Source organism: Scheffersomyces spartinae (genome assembly GCF_019049425.1).
Source record: "Scheffersomyces spartinae strain ARV_011 chromosome Unknown scaffold_14, whole genome shotgun sequence".
Lineage (NCBI taxonomy): Eukaryota > Fungi > Ascomycota > Pichiomycetes > Serinales > Debaryomycetaceae > Lizanozyma > Lizanozyma spartinae.
In genome coordinates this window covers 125,334-146,728 of record NW_025065061.1, presented here as the reverse complement: position 1 = coordinate 146,728, position 21,395 = coordinate 125,334, and the positions used below count along the sequence as shown (strand labels likewise).

The 21,395-nt window shown below is 38.1% G+C and overlaps 10 protein-coding genes and 1 non-coding gene across 11 annotated transcripts; 6 read left to right on the top strand and 5 right to left on the bottom strand.

Annotated features, from left to right (window-relative positions):
• Nucleotides 1-877: 877 nt before the first annotated feature.
• NPR2 (nitrogen permease regulating protein) lies at nucleotides 878-2,986 on the top strand (the record flags this gene model as incomplete). Its single annotated transcript, XM_043191934.1, has 1 exon — nucleotides 878-2,986. One exon carries the CDS (start codon nucleotides 878-880, stop codon nucleotides 2,984-2,986), a length of 2,109 nt encoding a protein of 702 aa, XP_043048566.1.
• Nucleotides 2,987-3,259: 273 nt separating this feature from the next.
• On the top strand, nucleotides 3,260-3,661 carry HTA3 (histone H2AZ; the record flags this gene model as incomplete). Its single annotated transcript, XM_043191933.1, has 1 exon — nucleotides 3,260-3,661. The coding sequence occupies one exon, from the start codon at nucleotides 3,260-3,262 to the stop codon at nucleotides 3,659-3,661; it is 402 nt and encodes a 133-aa protein (XP_043048565.1).
• Nucleotides 3,662-3,978: 317 nt separating this feature from the next.
• KQ657_001129 (uncharacterized protein) lies at nucleotides 3,979-4,488 on the bottom strand (the record flags this gene model as incomplete). Its single annotated transcript, XM_043191932.1, has 1 exon — nucleotides 3,979-4,488. One exon carries the CDS (start codon nucleotides 4,486-4,488, stop codon nucleotides 3,979-3,981), a length of 510 nt encoding a protein of 169 aa, XP_043048564.1.
• A 441-nt stretch (nucleotides 4,489-4,929) lies between these two features.
• Nucleotides 4,930-5,982, top strand: KQ657_001128 (rhomboid protease; the record flags this gene model as incomplete). Its single annotated transcript, XM_043191931.1, has 1 exon — nucleotides 4,930-5,982. One exon carries the CDS (start codon nucleotides 4,930-4,932, stop codon nucleotides 5,980-5,982), a length of 1,053 nt encoding a protein of 350 aa, XP_043048563.1.
• Nucleotides 5,983-6,143: 161 nt separating this feature from the next.
• Nucleotides 6,144-6,755, bottom strand: LOC1 (uncharacterized protein; the record flags this gene model as incomplete). The annotated part of the gene is made up of 1 exon (XM_043191930.1): nucleotides 6,144-6,755. The coding sequence occupies one exon, from the start codon at nucleotides 6,753-6,755 to the stop codon at nucleotides 6,144-6,146; it is 612 nt and encodes a 203-aa protein (XP_043048562.1).
• Nucleotides 6,756-7,580: 825 nt separating this feature from the next.
• On the top strand, nucleotides 7,581-7,652 carry KQ657_001126. The gene has a single exon. It is a non-coding gene; the product is annotated as a tRNA-Glu (tRNA).
• Nucleotides 7,653-9,094: 1,442 nt separating this feature from the next.
• On the top strand, nucleotides 9,095-12,160 carry KQ657_001125 (Zn(II)2Cys6 transcription factor; the record flags this gene model as incomplete). Its single annotated transcript, XM_043191929.1, has 1 exon — nucleotides 9,095-12,160. The coding sequence occupies one exon, from the start codon at nucleotides 9,095-9,097 to the stop codon at nucleotides 12,158-12,160; it is 3,066 nt and encodes a 1,021-aa protein (XP_043048561.1).
• A 230-nt stretch (nucleotides 12,161-12,390) lies between these two features.
• On the bottom strand, nucleotides 12,391-13,035 carry KQ657_001124 (uncharacterized protein; the record flags this gene model as incomplete). The annotated part of the gene is made up of 1 exon (XM_043191928.1): nucleotides 12,391-13,035. The coding sequence occupies one exon, from the start codon at nucleotides 13,033-13,035 to the stop codon at nucleotides 12,391-12,393; it is 645 nt and encodes a 214-aa protein (XP_043048560.1).
• Nucleotides 13,036-14,219: 1,184 nt separating this feature from the next.
• KQ657_001123 (uncharacterized protein) lies at nucleotides 14,220-15,023 on the bottom strand (the record flags this gene model as incomplete). The annotated part of the gene is made up of 1 exon (XM_043191927.1): nucleotides 14,220-15,023. The coding sequence occupies one exon, from the start codon at nucleotides 15,021-15,023 to the stop codon at nucleotides 14,220-14,222; it is 804 nt and encodes a 267-aa protein (XP_043048559.1).
• Nucleotides 15,024-17,603: 2,580 nt separating this feature from the next.
• KQ657_001122 (uncharacterized protein) lies at nucleotides 17,604-20,354 on the top strand (the record flags this gene model as incomplete). The annotated part of the gene is made up of 1 exon (XM_043191926.1): nucleotides 17,604-20,354. One exon carries the CDS (start codon nucleotides 17,604-17,606, stop codon nucleotides 20,352-20,354), a length of 2,751 nt encoding a protein of 916 aa, XP_043048558.1.
• A 34-nt stretch (nucleotides 20,355-20,388) lies between these two features.
• Nucleotides 20,389-21,318, bottom strand: KQ657_001121 (uncharacterized protein; the record flags this gene model as incomplete). Its single annotated transcript, XM_043191925.1, has 1 exon — nucleotides 20,389-21,318. The coding sequence occupies one exon, from the start codon at nucleotides 21,316-21,318 to the stop codon at nucleotides 20,389-20,391; it is 930 nt and encodes a 309-aa protein (XP_043048557.1).
• Between the last annotated feature and the right edge of the window lie 77 nt (nucleotides 21,319-21,395).

Here is a 21,395-nt window from a genome sequence, read left to right as displayed (position 1 = left end):
AAAGTAACCATTTCCCCGAACCAATATCTGTTTCATAGTATCTGTCTTTGAAAAAAAAAACCAACAAATAATAATACCCAAGTCTTTCGCTAGTTTGCTGATGGATATACGGGGTCCAAATCGGTAAACGAATATTATTTTGCGGACATAGGGAACTGTTAGCCAGTAGATCACCGCACGGCTGTAGAACGGCTGTAACGTTTGTATGTAACAATCTATCAACAACTCGGTGATTCATCGGCCATAAGTCGGGTAAAGTTACCATTGGGTGGATTTAGTGCGGATTTAACACGGTCCTGCAGGAAAAAGGTCCCCAAGTGGCAAATAATTACTAGGAACCTTATTGATCGGCCATGTTCCATTAGTTCGGAATCAAGCTGCCCATCACATTAATAATCACGTCTACGATGACTCATATATCAATAGGGTCCATTGATCCTCAACATTTAATGGTCCTTTTGAAAGTGTTAGTGGTCGGAGTAACCTATATAGATTGCTATGTAAACGACGCAAACTCGGAGATTGGCCCAAACTAGATGTATAAACGGAGCAAGCGAATCTTTCAAAGCTTTCACAACGATACGGACGTTGAAATTGACATGCACGCCCATTTATGTTATAGGTACAATGTATTTTTAGAGCTCAAAGCCACTTCATCGTATTTGATCTTAATCTCCTATCATAAGCGCTCTCAGAGCACGGGTCGAGCCTCAGTTTGGAGTTGGTAGCGCGTTGTTTCCCAATTTGGAGTTCTGATCAAATTGGTTACATAGCAATTAGAAGGTGAGTTCATTATAGTGCCTTATTGCATAAAAGTCTAAGTAATTTTTGTATGTCTAACGAAGGCTGACTGGTACTTAATTTAAGTTGGAAAATTATGGATCATAGTGATGGGTTTTTCCCCATAGTAGCAGTCTTTTATGCTGTCTTCCATCCCACTGAAGGTACGAAGATAGTGTACCAAGTCCCTGAGAATTCCATTAAAACTAAAACATCAAACAAATACAAGAATGCCGATAAAGGTAAACAAAGTGTTGACAATAGTGATGAGTTTATTGAAGACAATGATACTAGTCATCTTGAGGGTGATCATGACGATTTTGATGTTGGAGGTGAAAACGATAGTACTAAAGGATTGTTCAATTTCGATACAGTTAAGAATTATATCATTCCAAAGTCTCAACTATGCAATAAATTGATCTCTGTTCAGATTGGCAAATACAAGGTCATGGGGTACCCTGTTAATATTGAGAATACTGATTATTCTAGGAACTCATTCAATTTCAATTTCTGTTTTGTTTTTGATTGCAATAGCGATACAACACCATATGAATCAGCAATTGAACGGATGGGTAAAATGTTTCGTGTTTTGGAGGAACAACTGTTTGTACTATCAAAATTGGACAAAGAGTATATTTATTTCAAGAACAGAAGTATGATATCGCCTCTGACCAGTACAGGAACATCTCCAGGAGTATCAACTCCAAATGGTAATGAAGTTGGAGTGGAGTATTTTTTTAACCCCGAAGGGAATTTAGATCATTTAAGTACTCCAGGGCATAAAAAAACGAAAAATATTAGTTTATCATCGATTGAGTCTCTTATCAATCAAATATACCAAGATTTGAATACTTATTCGGAATGTTGTATCCCAATAGATCTGGCCAATAGTGTGGATATAAAATTGTTTCCTATATTTCCTCCTCCAGTAAACATTAAGGCTCAGCATGTTCCAATTGCTACTGTTAAGTTGAATCTGTTGGTAGATTCAACTTGGGATCCTACAATGGTGAAGATTTTACCATACATTGATGGTATAAACTCGATTAAAAGAATAAGTGAATTGGCTGATGCTGATTACATTTTAACAAAGCAATGTATTCAACATTTTATGCATTATGAATGTTTGGAGATATTAGATATTTTTCAATTCACCAATATCTATGCTCCAACAAACTTTATTGGGAAGTTTTTGAAACTGTTAGGAATGGCTGAGGAATGTCAGGCTTATGTTGTAGCTGATTCTTCTAATTCACTTTCAAAGCTTCCCTTGACGTCATTCAATGGGTATTCTAGTTTGAAAAGTAATTCGGTACCAAGAAGAGATACTAATGATACTCATCCAGCCTTGAATGGCATAAAGTCAACATCCATGACTCTGAACTCAACTCAGGCTCCATTATTAAGGAAGGTCAGTGCATCATATGCTCTGGAATCACCGTCCAAATCATTTATGCATAGTGCTCGTGGACCGAGTTTGGGAGCAGGATCAAACATTAAAATGGAAAATGGAAGCAAAAAGGCCACTATTTCTGTACCCAGCAAAACCACATTATTCTATTTGTATCGATCTCTTAACCAACAATTGACTTTGAGAGATTGGTATTTCCACCATCAGAAACTTTTAGTCAATGTTGATATTAGACGGTTTATCAATTTTGGAGTATCAAGAGGAATTATTTATAGAGTGCATTCATACCCAATCTTGAATTCCATCATTAAAAGCATTGAGAACGATGGAGACGATTCTATAGAGGCTCTCATACATCAAGTTCAACATGTTAAACGCGTTAGCTTCACAAGTCCTGAACGCATACGGAAAGAAATCAAGGACCAAATCATTCAAGAAAGGAATGACTCTGGTACTACTAATATTCATAACAATAGATCATTAGGTCAAGGCTCAAGCACTCATTTTGGTGACCATGAAAGTGCATACAATAGTGTTGATCATACGCTAGACTATAGTGATTGGTCAGAAGTTGTTACTGAGGAATCGGACTCTGAAGACAGCTGGATTGAATCTTCAGATGGAGAAGGCTACGATCACGAATCCAGTAGGAAAGAGCAAGAAATGATAGATCTTTTAAAGCTTGTCAAGGGATTTCAACCATATGATTCAGTATGTTCTCATCTTCACAAATCACGAGCAGAAGTACGCGAGATGCTTGAAGCCTTAGGGGCATCAAGCGAGATCAACGCATAACAATAGCATTGACTTGCCAACCAACAGTATTGTACCTTTTCTTTGTGCGGGTAACCCACAGTTTGGTTTCGAACCGTACTCAGGAAGAAAATGAACATTAAAGAAAACGCGAAGCCATGCTAAGCGCAGGATTTTGTATTTGTTTTCTTTTCCTTAATCAAAACAACAAGTTGGCCCACAACAACAACAACAACTACAACAACCAATTACAAATAAATTATAATTATAACTTCCACCAAAAAGGGCACCAACTGTCAATAGTCTTTGAACAATATGTCTGGTAAGGGAAAAGTGCACGGAGGAAAAGGTAAGTCTGCTGAATCCGCAAAGATATCAACTTCGCATTCCGCTAGAGCTGGGTTGCAATTCCCAGTGGGGAGAATTAAGAGATATTTAAAGAAAACTGCTCAGAACAAGATTCGGGTAGGTTCAAAGTCTGCTATTTACTTGACGGCTGTGTTAGAATATTTAACAGCAGAGGTTTTAGAATTGGCTGGTAACGCAGCTAAGGATTTGAAGGTTAAAAGAATTACGCCAAGGCACTTGCAATTGGCAATTCGTGGTGATGAAGAATTGGATACATTGATTAAGGCTACTATTGCCTTTGGTGGTGTTTTGCCTCATATCAATAAGGCCTTATTATTGAAGGTGGAGAAGTCCAAGAAGCAGAAATAGGTATAGATTTCATTTATTTGAAGAAATAATGAATAGGTTTGAACAAATCAAATTTATTGATCCAATACTTATTGAACCTATGTTTTTTGTTGACGATGAGTTGCGTTGTTTTATCTTTTTAACTGCTAGATGTCATTTGTACTATACGATCTTACTTTCTTTATTTCTTTGTTTCTTTAATATTTTGTCTATGTTTCTAGCGGCCAATTATGTATCATAAAAGCCACGTACTGAAGAAATTCTTCTGTAGTATACTTCGTTGATTTGACTATGTACATGAATATGTGGATGTGGATTTGTTTTTCTTTCTCCTCTTTCTATTTGACCACTGATGTTTCTTGTGGAACAGGTGATGGAGGTGGTGTAATCTTATGAGGCTTAAGAAGTTTGGGACTAATTTGGTCATCGTAAACAACATGTGTGAGTTTCGAATCCATGACATCCATTTTACTGGCAATTTTATTCAATTCAGCTCGCAAGGATTCTATATCTTCAGCAATTGAAGATCGTTGATCTGAAGCCAGTTTCCTCGACTTCACTTCGTAAACTATCAAAGAACCGGCCACAAAAAATAGGAACCCTTCAGATATGATATTCCCCATTAGATCTAAGGCTGCCTTTTCATTAAGTGGACGAATCTTGATTCTTGTTTCACCCAACAATCTCATTCTTAATTTGATATCTGTTTCATGAACAGTTTGAGCTATGGATATACACGCTTTTTTAACTCCTTCATGTTCCTTTGCTTGTCTCTTTATAGCATTAGCAATTGGTTTGGCTATTGTACGTAAGAGCAATGCGCCCACCTTAAATCCAAGTCCACTCATATAAGAAACATTCAGCTATGAAAAGCCACTGGTGATGGAAACCAATGGGTAAACGTATGGCCAAACTAACGAATATATATTTATCAAGAAATGAACTCCTTGATCTAGTAGTATCAATGTCTTATGTAAGTTCAAATCTCGCTTGATGCGATGTAGTAAATTGTATTATGTTAAAGTCGTAAGGTAATCATAGCACAGTGTATCGGCCACTTGGTTGTGGGTGCTTCGGCAATTCGCACGAAGGCAAAATGTGGATCATGTTTATCTGCAGGAACGAAAATTTCATATTCTATTCAATGGTTATGGTGCAGAAGTATTGATTACACTGACATAACCCAAATTTACTGATTTAACTTTTCAAAAGCAACTATAAAGACGGTTACGTATTCTATCTTTCTTATGGTAGTGCCCGTCAATATGTTGAAGACAACCCCAATAAACATGGCATGGCGCCGATTTTTTGATACAAACCGCCGTCAAATGCCCTCATTATTCAATGGCGTGGGTATAAGTAAAAGTGGTATTAAGGTACCCCAAGGTTTTTTCACTACTAAAAGTAGTAATCTACTTCCATCTCCTTCTTCTCCTTCTCCACTCAAGTCATCTATTGCTCCAATTAGAGGATCTTTGACTGCGTTGACCAATGCCTTCAAAGCAATGCGCAACCCAGGCGTTCTCAAACTGACTATTACAAAGAGATTTAACTCTCTGTGGAATAGATATGGGAATAGAGGTTGGCCATCATCAGCTAGACCAAATAGACTGGACTTGGAAAGACTTAAGATCCCATTGATATTTACAGCCGTATTACTTTTGACCATGCCTTATGTGGTACCAGTACTTTTCAAGTTTCCTCCACTTAGTTTTTTTACCCATCATCCGCCAGTACTTGTTTTCACATTGATGGCTATCAATGCTGCTGTGTTCTTGATGTGGAAGGATTATCGGTTCCTGAAGTATTTGATGAGATATGGATTATTGAAAAGTCACAATGTAGGTAACCCCGTCACTTTACTTACCTCCACCTTTTCTCATCAATCTTTCATGCACTTGGCCTTTAACATGATCGTTCTTTTGAGTTTTGGTACTTCTATGGTTAACATGATTGGACCAAGTTATTTCACTCAACTTTACATAGGTTCTGGTGTTGTGGCTTCCATGTTTTCTCTTGTATGGTCGGTTCTCAAAGGTGCCCAGGTGGCTTCATTGGGTGCTTCGGGAGCATTGTTTGGCTTGTGCTTGTTTCAAACTTACTTTTTCCCTAACCAAGGAGTATATTTGTTCTTTATTCCCATACCTATGCCTGCGTGGGCAGTGTTCAGCGGTATTTCTACTATGAATGTTGTTGGGATGTTTGCTAGGTGGGGTGGCTATGATTATGCTGCTCATGTTGGTGGATCATTATACGGTCTTATTTATGCTTATTTCTTCAGTAAGAAAACTAGAGAAACAAGAAAGAGATATAGAAACTCGCCAGTTTGGTGGAGTTATTAAGGATCATTGGCAAATATCACATTCTTTCTTGTGAGTACTAAATATATTTATATATATACTTAGAAGTTTTAAGGTTTTCTTTCTGCTTCTAGTAACCCTCTTGTATATGGAATTAAATTGTCTCGATTAAGATAAATTTATTAGTGTACTTGATTATATGATTATGCAAAAGAAACAGACTTCTTCTTCTTCTTTCTGTCTGGTTGATTAGACTCGTCTTGATCGTCAGCTTTTCTAGCAGCCTTAGCATTCTTTCTTCTGGCTAACCTTGCGGCAGAGGCTTTGTTCTTGATCTCTTCCTTTTTACCTTCTAACTTGTTCTTCTTCTCTTGTTCCTTTCTATCCAATTCCTTTCTTTTTAATTCCCGTATTTCTTCTAGGCGTTTGGCTTTTTCCAACTTGGATTCATTTATAGTATCGAACTTATCGTTAATAGACTTGACTAATCTTGTCATGGTCAATACATCACTATCAGATACAAACTTCTTACCTTTCTTTCCTCTTTTGGCTTTGACGCCTGGTGTTACTGCTTTGTTTAAAATTGGTATATCTAACTGATCTTCTCGATACTCCTTTCCGTTCTTTGCACCATAAAGGGCTATTTTTCTTTGTACTTTCTTGGATATCTTCTTGACAGTTGATTTTGGTGTTAATTTGGGTTGGCTCTCAAGTAAGTTTCTAGCTTTGGAATCACTGAATACTTCCGATTCCACAGTTCTAGTTTTATTCTGCGACTTCGACCTCTTAGCGGTCTTGGATTGTCTGGGAGCCATTGTTTCTGGCTTTAATTAATTCTTCAATGGATAGTATGGCTATAATAGAAACCATGTAACCATCGCATCTCATCACTGAAAATAGTAAATGTACATTTGAACACAAAACTTTTTCGTCGCGCGTGGGAATCGAACTCGAGGCCAAATAACCAGATAAACATGAAGTAATAAGAAAGCTTATAAAAATACCTAGTATCGATGAATGGCGCGTTATTATTAGGTGAATTATGACGCAAACTAATGTCAAAACTATCACAAGGTTAATTTTTGCTCTTGTCCTGTTTGTGATGTTGGCGAATAGTTTTTACCTACTATTTTTTGCATTAGAACTAAAGAACGTTAAGGCAAAACAACAGGGGACTGGTACTTTGGTTCAAGAGCCGTTTATTGGCAGGTTTGCAAAAAGAAAGAACCTAAATTCAATGTCGTTTTAAATTTCTATATAATATGTGAATTTTTGCGTATGGTTTAACAAAGTATGCTAATTTAGTATGAGAAACATTGTTTTTTTGAGATGGTGGTTGAGCACTTCATTCGCAGCCAAAAGGATAAATTATGGGTAAAAGTATGCTTGATATTTCCAATACTGATAACACATCAAGAAAATATTGAAGATAATAATAATAATAATGATGATGATAAGATGAATTTGTTTCTTGAAATTGATCAGAAGCAAAGCAAAACAAGTTGGCAATAAAAGGGTTGGTGTCTACAATGAAAATTGTAGCTTAAGTACTTGTTCATAATCTTACTTAGAGTCACGTGAATATGCTTATATTCAGTAGCTGAATGTGGTTCGAGCCATACTTTTTTTGTTCAATAAAGTCCGATATAGTGTAACGGCTAGCACGGTTCGCTTTCACCGAGCAGACCCGGGTTCGACTCCCGGTATCGGAATTTTTTTTAAAATTTGTGACTTAGAAAATTGTATGCGGAGTTTGAAAGCACATTCTAATTTTTTTTCATGACAATAGCTTTTCATTTCTCCTCCACAAATTCCAATGGTTCAAGGTTCACGCCGTGGGTAAGGGGCTTAAACTGTGTTAAAACATTACGTCTGATCATTCCAAGTCTAGCGATATAATTGGCCATTTAATTCAATTCTACTACAAAGGTAGTACATAGTACCAACGTACGTCTATACCGAAACAGAAAGCCTGGATTCGGTTGCATGATATTGAGACAATGACCGCGGTTGGAACCTGCGGCTATGGAAGATCTATTGCCTCACTTTGACAAGGGACAGGAGATCGCAGCCACGGAGATTGACCCTTTTACTAGTGATGACGATGTTCGTTCTGGAACCGTTCTAAGCAATAAATCTTACTTGACTGTGGCATTATTCTTAAAATACGGTGACTTAACCATCTCACCGAGGTAAGCTTGCTATGGTCATGTACGATAGCCATTTCATTTGATAATAATGCTGATCTAAATGATCAGCATACTCCGATGTAGTTTCCTTTTTTAATAAATTTTGTTAAACTGCCGCGTTGAGAAGGGTTCACCATTTGTGGCTGAACATAGACGAATTACTTAGTAAAGAGGTATACGATGGTTTCTTGGAGCCATATACAATACATCCATTTGATTTGGAATGGATTTTAGTAATATCATTACGCCAAACAGGACGACCCCATACCGATAGTAAAATGAATTCAAATGGCTAATTAAAGCAAAACTAAATACGCAAAAAGCGGTTGCAGACATAAAAAAAAGAAAAACTGAAATAAAATAAAATAAAATAAAATAAAATAAAATAAAATAAAATAACATAAAAAAAAAACATAATCATCATCGCTGTTACTTAATAGTATTAAAAATTCATCATTTAAGTCTCCTATAGCCGTATGACGCTACACACCATCAGAATAAACACAACCAATAACCAGTCAAGTATATAATGAAAATATTGCTTAATGTAGTCCAAGTGGTAGCCTGTAGTATACGGTCGGCACCGCACTCCCAACCATTTTTCTGCGCTCGTTATTGTGTCTCTTGCCCCAGAAGTACCCGAAATTTTCGTGCGAGAGCCATTTACCTATGGCGAAAAGCTGAAGGATGATATGATAGTTTTAAACTGCTGTTCATGTTCCTTTCGTATATTAAAAGAAATCAGTATATTTTTCTTGTGGAAGCTAACTCATAGTACTATACTATCTGATAAGTATAATCTGAGTACTACTTAAAGTGGTCGAATCCGCAAAGCCTACTATATTATTTGAATATTATTATTGCATCTATCTTGCGATACTTTTGTCCTTGGGAGAAGGCCAGGCCAGAATATCAATACAAAGCTCCCTTCAAAGCCATATCATCTCAGAGCTAAACCAGAAGCCATGTCAAGAGTCTTACCGGACTCTGCTGCTAATGCTAGTAGCAACAAGGACTCTAAGATCGCGTGTTTGGAGTGTCGTCTGAAACACTTGCGGTGTACTGGTGATCAACCCAAATGCCGAAGATGTTCCATCAAAAAGTTGGACTGTAGCTATGTCAAGGGAAAAAGAGGTGGCGCCAGAATTAAAGGTGTGAAAATGAGAGAAATGGAGCTGTACAAACAACAACTAGCTCAACAAAGTCACCCGATGCTGCTGCAACATCTCTCACCTACTACAAGTGACTCTTCAGTTATCCAAGGCTACTCCCCAAATTCTGGACAAAGGAACTATTCGGAACGAGATCATCAGGCTGACTCTAATACAACCGGACTCGTTCCAAACACTAACTCCTCCATGTTCCGTCACAACGAAATGACTGCTATGGATCTGAGTCAGATGTCAGAACAGAATCCTACCCCAACCCAAAATAAGCCTTCTTCATCATCTCAAGTACCACTTCAGCATCTTCCACAACATCTTCAACACCATCCCCATCATCAACATATTCAGCAACACCAACAACCACTTTCACTATCACAATCACAACAACATCCACAACAACAACCACAACAACATCCACAACAACAACCACAACAACATCCACAACAACAACCACAACAACAACCACAACAACAACCACAACAACAACCACAACAACATCCACAACCACAACCACAACCACAACCACAACCACAACCACAACCACAACAACATCCACAACCACAACAACATCCACAACAGCTTCCAATATCCATGTTGGTTCCACAACATCAGCTGATAATTCTGCCTGTTAGCCAAACAGAAATGGCCAAATCCAACTCCACTGGCTCTGTTATTTCGCCTGATCTGCAACATGGCCCATCACTTGTGTCTACACAACCAACCTCGGTTTTGGTGAGCCATAACTCTGCTTCTTCTGTGAGTCAAAGTTCTCCACTACCGCATAGGCTGTCTGATTATTCAGGAACATCATCTACCCCTGCTTCAGTTCAAAACCTTACTCTCAATGACAAGGAAGTTAACCAAGGTGGAGTATATGGTAACCAGAACTCCAAAATTGTAAGTTACAGTCCCGCAAGTTCGGTATCCAATAATTCAGTTGCTATGGGCCAATCGGTACCAAGCAGCTTACCACCATTTCAGAATTTCTTCAATGGCCAGCCACAAGGAGGATCATTAAATACTTCAGCATACTCAAAATTCAATTTAGAAAACCCTCCACAAGATTTTACTGGTGGTTACTTCCCTCATAACCCCCCAATTGTTTCCAGCCGTGATAATGAATTAGAATTTATTGATCAAGACCGTATTCACAGTGTTTTAGAAGCCTATTATTCAAACATTCACAATGCACATCCTTTTTTGCCAGCTCGTGAAGACATTCGAAAGTACTTCACTTCGATGGCTAGAACCAATGATATTGTACTGAGCATGCAACTTCTTGCCGATGGCCAAGTCAATGAAGGTAAAGCTTATACTGAAGAACAGGCGAAGAATATTGACCAAAAAGTAAAGGAACTCCTTAATTATATTGAATCTTATGAGTTAGATTTAGTTTCTCTTCAAAGTTTGTTCTTATTATCATTGGTGACACATTTGTGTGCTTTACATGAAACTAGTGGTTTACTACGCAGAAAGGCTTTGAAGTTGATTACCCAATTAGATATAAATTTGATGGACGCTAAGGAATTTTCTCAGCTGTTCAATGATATTCTGGATAATCACATTGACAGGAATGACCAGGCCGACAGATCCAGGAAACTCTTAGATAGCCCTCGGTTCATCGATGTCGATTCTGAACTTTTAAAAGAATGTGCTCGTAAAGTTTTTTGGGAGCTTTACAGTTTTGATATCTTGATGGGTCTTGCAGATGGTGTTACTATATCTGAATTGACGAATTTACCAACCATGGTAAAATACCCAGTATCACCCTCAAGAGAGGTCTTTGATTATCAAAGTCGAGCAGAATGCACAGCATTGATGAACAAAGCTATAAGACTTAATGGACAAATTCTTAAACAGCACAACAATGAGATGGACTCGATAAAATTGAAAGCGTCTCTTGGTAATTGGGAGTTAAAGTTAAAGAACCCAACTGAGTATGGTCTTCCATCATTAATGAATCGTCATGGAGTGGTGAATGAAGGTGTTTATCAAGCCAATGCCATGTATTTGTATGCGAAGATATTCTTCCACAGACCATTATCATTCATTTACAAACCAGAATCTATACCCCAACAACCAAACTGTGGACGAGTTGTTAGTCATTTAATTAAATGTGGTAAGGAGCATGATTTGGATAATGAATCGGAGAAAATATTTAAGGTTTCTGGTAAGAATGTTTTTTCAACGAAATTGATTGAAACCAGAAAGTTAATTACAGCTGCAAATGATATGATTAGTTTATTGATTGACTCACAACCTGGTGAGATTCGTAAGCGATCACCATTGGCCATATGTAACCTTGCATATGCTGGAATGGTTCATTTTTCAGTTTATGTGTGGATTGAAGCCCTGATTAAACGATTGAGTGAAGTCAATGAAACAAATATATTCTCTCAAAATGAATTATTTATTACTAGAGAATATTTGCAAATGGAAATCAGTCTGTTACATCAAATGGGGAAACATTGGTACTTGGCAGCAAAAATATTTTGCTATCTTAGTGAAGTTGTTAAACAATTTCTGCCTACATTATTTGAAGACTTGAAGGAGAAGTTACCAGTACAGAAGCAAGCTAAAGATAACCAAGAAGCTCTTGAAGATGGCACAATGGCACCACCTATAATTTGCTCTAAATCTCCATCGAGCTATTCTACTAATAGTTTGGACCAATTCCCTTCGGCATTAAGTATGCGCAGTCTGAGTACGGGTACTGATTTAACTAGTGGCGAAGAGATGATGAAACGTGATGTATTAAATGAAAATGATTTTACCACACTTAACATACCTTCAACCGATAAGAATATTCATGATGCATTGGATTCGTTTGCAGGGTTTGATTTTGATTTCAATTTACCAGTTTAATGGAAAGAAATGATAATTCAAGATATATTTTATTCATTTCAAAGGAGTTGATGGACTTGACTTTCCCCGGTGGAAATCTAATGGTTTACTTTATAGTTTGTATATATTGAGATGAGGAATTGAAATTTACTTCAAGATATTTATAATAAGTGGCAAAAATCTTAATACTTTTATTTTATTGTTAAAACTGTGCTTGATATTTAACGCAATATACCTTGCTTACTGTTGTCTTACAATAAAGCAATGGCGAGGAAACCAACAACAACACCGGCTGGGCCATATTGAGCGGCGTTTAATCCAGCAATACCCTTCGAAGATGAAGAGGATGAAGCAGAAGATGAAGCAGAAGATGAAGCAGAAGATGCTCCAGAAGATGCTCCAGAAGCCCCGGAAGAGGCTTTAGAAGATGCTCCAGAAACTGTAGCAGAAGCATCATGAACAGTACCGGACCAAGATGGAGCAGAGAAGGCAGTAATGGAGTTCTCTTTAGCGAATGAAGACCAGATGGAATGTGCCTTGGCAGTATCGGATGCACCAACAGCGTTTATTTCTGAAGCCAAAGTAGACCACTTGTCTGCTCCAACTGCGGTAGCTTTACTGAACCAAGAAGTGGCCGCGTTTTCATAAGCGGACGCCCAAGATGTGAATCCATTCTTCCCTGTGATATCAGAAGCGAGAGTAGAGAATTGACCAGGAATTTCACTGGTGAAGAAACCAGGGATGTTACTGGTGAAAACATTGGCAAGATCACTGGTGAAAAAGTTTGGAATATCTCCAGTAAAAAAATTAGCGAATCCACTGGTCAAGTTGTCCAAGAAGTCAGCACTGACGACGCTCATAAGAGCAATGTACACAACAGCAAGATTGAGAAGCATTGATGATTAATACAATTGATATAGAAGGGAATTGACAGTACCGCAACTAGGATATCTGAAAAGGTGACTTGTCTTTCAGTATTTATACGTCACGTCAACCTCCTAAAAAGCCGCACTGTTAAGGTTGCGATCGGTTTAGCACCATACCCTTTTACTTGTTAACAGGGTACTCCTATATAAAAGACATAATAGAAAGAGGCTTCGGTATTCACGGCAGTTTCAATGCAGTCGTGGAGTACTCTGACACACTCTTAGATGAAGGAAAACAGATTGAGGTTTTTTTGGTTCGACAACCAAATGTGGAGATGAATCAAATAGAACGTTGCAAAATCACACGTTCGATCTACAACGAGCAGTGTTTTTAGAAGTTTGAGTTACTTGATATACAAATCGACACCAAGCGGTATAATCCTCATAGTAAAGATATTATTGTTATACTATTTATAGGGCTTTTCATTATATATTTGCATCATCCCATAGTTCTTCAGTGGTCTCGTAACTTATCGTATTTTAGGGTATTTATGAGCACAGCCATGAGGTAATTATTCCCCTATACAGAAGTACCCGTCTTCAGAAATTTGGGGGCTGAGCGGTCGTGCAGTGGCATATGAAAGTTCCCCTAACATCTTATGTCATGTTTCCGGTCCGATGTGGCTTGCATGTTGTTTGACTGTAGACTCAAATGTTTCACTTCCAGGGCTGTGTACTTAGAAAGGGAAATTATATATTCAGCAATTTGATCCTTTACCTCGGCTTCGTTTGACAGGTTAAAGCTGTAACCTCCATTTTGTAGCAACTTAAACGTTGAATTATCATCTGACATCATCTAAAACAAGCTAAAGGCACACAAAGTCATTAAGGAAAGTAAAACTACTCTTTCAATATGCCATATTGTACCTTGAAGTCAATGTTCTGTGGGAAAACAACACATTTGAGCATCAATAGCTTGCTACAATCCCATCTTCCTACATATTAGTTCTATTAGTTTAGGGTGAGAGCAATAGTTCAATTCAATCACTCATAACATGTACGGCTTACAGGTCCCACACATCTATATCACGAAGACTTTACTGTTCATATAAAAATATACCATAACCACACAACAGGTGTGGAGAGTCACATAGTTGGTTATATGCTAATCCTACTCACGTGATCTCGGCTTAGAAACTCCATTCTGATTCTACTTATAACAAAGCAGCACCAACTAATCCAAGCAAAACACCAATAGGTGCAATGGTAAGTGAGTTCCCACCACCAGATCTTGTTGAAGAAGATGCACTAGATGAGGCAGCAGACGAAGAGGAAGAAGCAACAGATGAAGCGGAAGACTTGGCTGTGTTTGAAGTAATTGGTCCTGTTGTAGATGTTGAAGCATCATTTGCAGTTGCAGTTGCATCAGTTGCATCAGTTGCATCAGTGCTTTTAGTATCCCCACCTGTGACACTAGCCAAAGAAAAACGTGAATATCCTGGAAACACAGAGAAAGGAAGATCGAGCGTATTTGCTTTAGTAAATGAAGCCCAGGCTGCAGTTGCAAATTTTGGATCAAAACTATGTTTGGAAACCTCACTAGCAAAACTTTCAAATTTACCTGGATCTATGCTGTTAATTTGATTGAACAAGTCAGAATTTGAAGCCACCCAGGTCTGATAATAACCTAAGAGACTTGTATCGAGACCTGGTACTCCTGTAAGGTAATTTGAATAATCTGAAAAGTAGTTTGTATAATCAGACAAGTAATTTGTATAATCAGTGAAGTAGTTGGAATAGTCAGACAAGTAGTTTGTGTAGTCAGTGAAGTAGTTTGAATAATCAGAGTAGTAAGCTGTAAGGTAGGACGCATAATTAGAATAGTAATTATTCCAATCAGAAACAGCACCAAAGGTAGGGATGTTATTCAAGATGGAATCGTAAAATCCAAGTAAATCCGTAGTGGCACATTGACCAATAGCGGCCAATGTAAATAATCCTAAAATACTCGACTTCATTTGTGTTTGCTTAAAACGGTCAGTAACTATGAAAAACTACCTTCATACTAACTTGACCATGAGGGGTTTACGAGGTATTTTATATTCTTTTTTTGTCACTTTGTCATACTGACTTTGAAGAATAAATTTAATCCTCAGTTTGGTTGCAACTTGCAGCATGGTGGAGAAAGTACGACTTATTGTTGACGAACCATTAAAGCAAGACTTGGCGCATCTCATTTGAATACATTGTATAATCGTGTAAGTAGTGTACAGAAATCTTAATCTTCCTCTTGTTATGAAAGTTTACCTGCAAACAACGTGTGGATGGTCGATCACGTTCATTGCATTGGTTAGTTCAGAAAAAGGGCTATAACATCTATGTACTGGCGGGAATATAACTGCGTATAATCGAATGTGACCCTATCTACTTACGACGATGCCAAGAGGGGAAGTAGTCACGAATTAATCTTGTGTGGTTTGGGAAAAAGCACATGGTGCGCAAATGCAATACTCTCCCTTGAATTTGCTGCAAGAACAAGGTAAAATTGCTTTCACTTGCAGGCAAGCCAATTGTGGGTTCATCGTACTGATAATAATGCCAATTGTTGTAGCTTATTCAGTTCATCACAAGTAAATCATCCATTCTTGGCTTTATTTGCGAAAGGTTAGGATAATTATATTTACGACGAACTTTAGGTGTTGGCACCAATGCCCAATAAAGATGACATATAGGTGTACACAGGCTACAGGACCTAGTCAGAATACGAGTGTTTCTACGAGGCTTTTCTGGTGATAATACTATTAAAATGTACTAGGAAAGTCTTCATCTGCATATAAGATATGTGGCTTAAGCGTTAAAAAACATTCCCGCGTATACGCTCTTAAACTGGAAAGACTCTTAAGCCCTCGGTAGGGTTATCTAATGCAAGGTACCAACTATATACGAAGACCAGTACTTTGGGAAGTACCTGAGTTTATGATATGAGATGAATAAGAGAATGAGTGTAAACCCCAATACCAACTGAAAACGAAATAAAAACGCTCATCTTATGAATTAAATCGAAGTTGGTTTCAATTATAACGAACAAGAGTTCTCACATCTCCTGCCATAGAGTTACCCAAATTGTAATAATGAAATATTTCGCACCACCCTATTTAAACTTTCGTGACTAGTCCTGTATTTCTAACATCAGCAGTCTTCGTCTTATTTATCATAATTGTTTTCTTGGATTATGCTTTGTGAGCCAAGTTCGCCAATCAAATCCGATCTTTCAACTCAATACTAAGAGGCGATTCAAAGTTTCATATTTCTGGATAATAGTCTGAGTATAGTATGTGAAACCCGTTTGTTAATTTTTCTGCTACTAGAATAGGAATGGATCTAACCACAAGCAAACTAGAGTTGGAACACATGACCAAGACTGTGAACTTTAAGGATAGATTCATTACATGGTATTAATCCTTGTGCAGATTTTACACACAGGGGACCCTCCCCAAACTAGGCGAAAATGTAACAGTTGGGCAATATTATCCATGAATTAAGTGGGGACAGAGACAGCGTTTCATAGACAAGTACTTGAAATGCTTCCGATGGTTTTCCAATATAAGACTTGACCCTACATATAGCTAAACAAACTTCATGGATGGATGCAAATGGGTCTGCAGTTTTCATGCTTGTAGTTATTCTTGAATGCCATCAATTTTATCAAGTAGTATTCTTCTTAAAAGTGTCTCAACCAAGTATTGGTACCTTATGCGGCTTTTGACATGAGATCTTAGTACATTTCGGCATAAGGTTGAAAACAATGCCTATTGTGTACAGGTGTAATACGTTACAATGTCTTTTCTCCACAATTCTTGAAAGGCTGAAAGGATTGCTATTTGAAACGATGTTAGTGTATTTGACAAGGCTGACCTCCACTGCAGCATTTATGGTTCTGGAAGGTAAGAAACTCGAGCAATCGATACATTTGCACTGTTGATATTAATTGTTCCTCGCCATCTCAAGTCATCTCATATTGCTTTAGGCGGGGCATTAGGTTTTCCTTTTCTTGTCGAGAGGCAGAATATTATGCGCCGTTGAGAGGGAACGTAACCACGAAGAGCTCAAAACCTAGCAAAGAAACCGCTTTGGTGAGTTACCATCATATACTTGATCCAAATACGAACAAATCCCGAACACCAATATTATACCCGAATCAACAAGAAAAGGAGGGTTTCCTACAGTGAAGATAATTAATACATTCTTTCAGATAGAATCATTTGTCACAGTGAGAATTGCAATTGATAGTTACAATTGATAAAACGATCTGTTTCTGTGTATAACTTTTTTTATTGCTGTATGAGATACCTCGTCGACTCGAATAGACAAGAGTCTATAATCTCATACTAGTTCCCTTTTGTATTGTATTGCTGAAAGTCTGCTTCAGTGAGTGTCTACGTATGTGATGTGATGAGATAAGACTGATAAACATTTTTGTGTCATGTTCGGATATCCCCATTGGTCGAGACAGACACTTGATGGTTCCACAGTCATTTAAAGCACCAGCTACTCCAAAAAAGTAGTGAAGTAGCTGGTGTTGGCACCTCATAAGCTAGATGACATCACAAGACTTTGCATTGGACGAGAACATACATGGGGTACGGTTTAATTGGAACGTGTTCCCCTCTACAAGACTAGAGGAGTCAGCCCAAGTAACTCCGGTGGGATGTTTATATTCACTCTTACATAAGAGACCTCAAGAGTTGAAGTCCATACCTGTTTCAAATACTGGTAGATTGCCTCCACGGTGCAAGTCCTGTAAGAGCTACATCAATCCGTTTTGCAGAATAGACAGACTAAATGGGATGTGGGTATGTTGTATATGTGATAAGAAGTCTTATTTCCCTCCTGACACTAAATTGCCGACATCTGAGCTGCCAGAAGTTGATGAATGGCCAATTGAGTTACAGCAAGTGTCATCTACCATCGACCATGTTTTACCTGTTGATATCACCAATCCCATAGATGGCGATACCCCGTATTCCTATATGTTCTTGCTTGATTTGTATGTAGTTGAAGGTCACCAATCTGAGTTTGATAGTTACATTCTGAAGGTTACTAAGGCCATTTCAGAGCTTCCTGAAGGCTCTCTAATGGGAATAGTGGGATATCATGATTCAGTTATCTTTGCTAATGGGGCAAGATTGTCACCTACTGATATTGCTGATGATATCATCGATTTGGAATCAGACCAAACAAAGAAGAAAACCGAGAAGAACAACAAGACGAAGAAAAATAAAAACCTTCTTTCGTCTCTTTTCTCAGAATCGGTTTACGAGGCGTTTCTTGATAAGGTTGGAGTCGCTTCAGGGTTTTCTAACTCTTGGGACCAACTGCCTCTTGTGAGTTCCAAGATCTTCACTCAGAATAAAGAAGTTGCTTTGCAGACAATCAAACATCTTGTACCCAAAATAGCTCCGGACTACAAACCACCAAGGGTCACTGGGTTTGCTGTGTATTTGGCTTCGTTGCTTTTGTCTCAATGTTCGTTTGCAAATTTCATTGGCAAATTGGTACTATTTAGTGGTGGACCTTGTACTTCTGGTCCAGGGATGGTTGCTGATACTAAAAGTCCTATGCGTTCTCATTCTGATATTGTCAATATGAAAGCTCCTTATTATACGACTTCTGAAAGGTTCTATCGAACCTTATCTTACATTGCCAATGGTCATACCACGGAACGAGCTTTGAACGCCGTGAACACCATCTCCGGAAGACTATCTGACTCTTATCCACCTGCCAAACAGCCTAGATGGTCTGTAGATATGTTCATTACTTCGCTTGACCAAGTTGGTGTCTATGAAATGAAATCACTCTCGGCCATGACCTGTGGTGGCATCTTCTTGAACGACGATTATAACCGAGCTGCGTTTGGTGAAGGTTTAACAGCGTCCTTGGGTCAAGTTAACCAAACCAATGGTGTATTGACCGTGAGCACATCTCAAGGCTTGAAGGTGAATAAAATGCTAGGGAATGGGTGCCCTTTACCACCTGCTGTCGATGGGAGCGATATTGTTAGTAAAATTGGTGATCAAGTCACCTCGTTTGATCCACAAGCGAAGAAACTGAACTTTACAAATCAATGGCAGTTTAATTCGTTGCAAAGTGATAACGGTTGTGTGGCCGTATATTTCCAAATGGATACAGCCAATTCAATCAACTCTTTGAATGCTGCCGGTAGCACGCATGTATTTATACAATTCCAATTGAAATACCGTGATTGGGAATCCAATACCCAGAGAGTTCGAGTGACTACTTTAAAGAAACCAACCACTTTGGCAAGTTTAGTTGCGAATCAAGTTAAAATGACTGATGGTACCTACAGATTAGTCAATTCAAAGAGTAAAGTTATCAAAGAAAGAGACCTATTATTAAGTTTTGATCAAAAGGTATGGGTTGTGCTATTTTCTCGTATGTTGATTAATAAAATTGATACAGACATTGGATACGATCGTTTTGAAGACTTGTTGGAATTGATAGATGAAACCATTATCAAAATTTTATATCATTATGGAGGGGTTCGTTTGACTCAAGATTCAAATGGAGGTAACTCTAGTGGTGATAATAATCCATATTTGATGTTGAAACTGATATATGAAGTTAATGAAAACTTTAAGCAATTACCTTCGTTGATGTACCATCTTCGGAAGAGTCAACAATTGGTAAGAATTTTCAATTCCAGTCCTGATGAAACGGCAAATTATCATCATTGGTTTAATAGACTCAACTTGAGTGATAGTTTATTGCTCTTGCAACCAAAATTGTATAAGTTGACTTCTGACGGGCATTCAAAGGTTATTCCGTTGGATAGCACGTGTATCCGTTCTCCAACTGGAACATTTCTTATAATGGATTGTTTATTCCAGATAATCATTTACTATGTTGCTGATGGTAACAATTTCTTAGAGTTGCACCATTCCAATAACGATCAATTAGTTTCAAACAAGGATCCTACCATTTCCAGGGCATTAGAGTTTATTGAGGAGAACATTAGAGGCCATAATAATAGACAGAGGCCTCCAGCCCAAATTGTGGTTACTCAAACTAACCATTCACAAGCCAGATATTTCATGTCTCGCTTGAATAAGGCTGAATCTATGGAAGATAGTATGGCTAGATTGGCACTTGATGATTCAAACTACAAAAAGAAGAAAAGTAGCAAAAACAGACTGAAGTTTTTGGGTTGGTTTGACACTAACTCTGTTGATAACAGTTATGATGTTCTTAAGACCGATGATCTTAGTCTTGATGAATATTTCCGAGAAATACTTGATTTAGTGACAACCTATAGAGTTACTGATAGCTAGGCCACCCATAGGTGTTTCACATTTCATTTCGGGGTTAAAAGGTGGACAAGAACCTTTTAACGGTATCAATTAATTCCAGTACCGAGCCTTCATCGGAACCTGGACCTACATTGTGAAGAGCACCGGGTAAGACTTTGGAATAGGGACTCCAATATTTTTCATCGGCGACATTTTCTTTCCAAGTATCTATCAACTTTTGCTTATCAACCAGAGGAGGAACAAACTCATCTTTGGAGCCATAAAGTACCAAAATGGGCACAGACAACTTACCGAATGTTTGGGCGTAATCTTCGTTTCTCAAATAGCTTGAGAAATAATCATCAGACCCTCTTGGATGAGCCAAAGAATAAAATCTATTGGCAGTTATTGCAGTATTGAAAGTTGCAGCTCTAAATTCCTGAGGTAAAATATGTTCACCCTTACCTTGGGAAATATATTCATCATGAACTCTTTTGGTTAACTCTTCAAGATTTTTATGCGTTAATTGAAAGGCCTCAACATCACTTACTGGTGCTTGTAGTATTCCACCATCTACATCATGTACATCTGGCTGGTATTTGTCATTAAATTTGAACTTGGAAAGATATTCCATCGTATCTTGACATCCTGTAGAATGTCCCATTAAAACAATCTTCTTTCTTTGGCCGCCAGTCTCAGATTTTAAATATTCAACCAAATACCCCAACTCTTTGACATCTCTGGCCAATGAAGAGACACCAAAACCCCGGTACGCAGAAGATAAAAGAACTTGGACTAAGTTCCAGCCTTGCTCCGCAACAGCTTCGGCCAATTGAGGCAAATATGGTACGTTCAATAACCCGTTTGTCAACCCGGCAATAAACACCACAACCTTGTCAGACTTTTGAGGGTACTTCTCTGGGCGGAACTCAAACGCAGTTAAGTTGGGACGGAACTCATGAACCAATCCAGGTTGAGGCTGAGCCGTTTTGTATGAAGATGCCATTGAGATAGTAAAGAATTGTGCAAATATGTTGCAACGAAAACTGTTCTGAGGGCTGTGATACTATGGAGTTTGTGTGT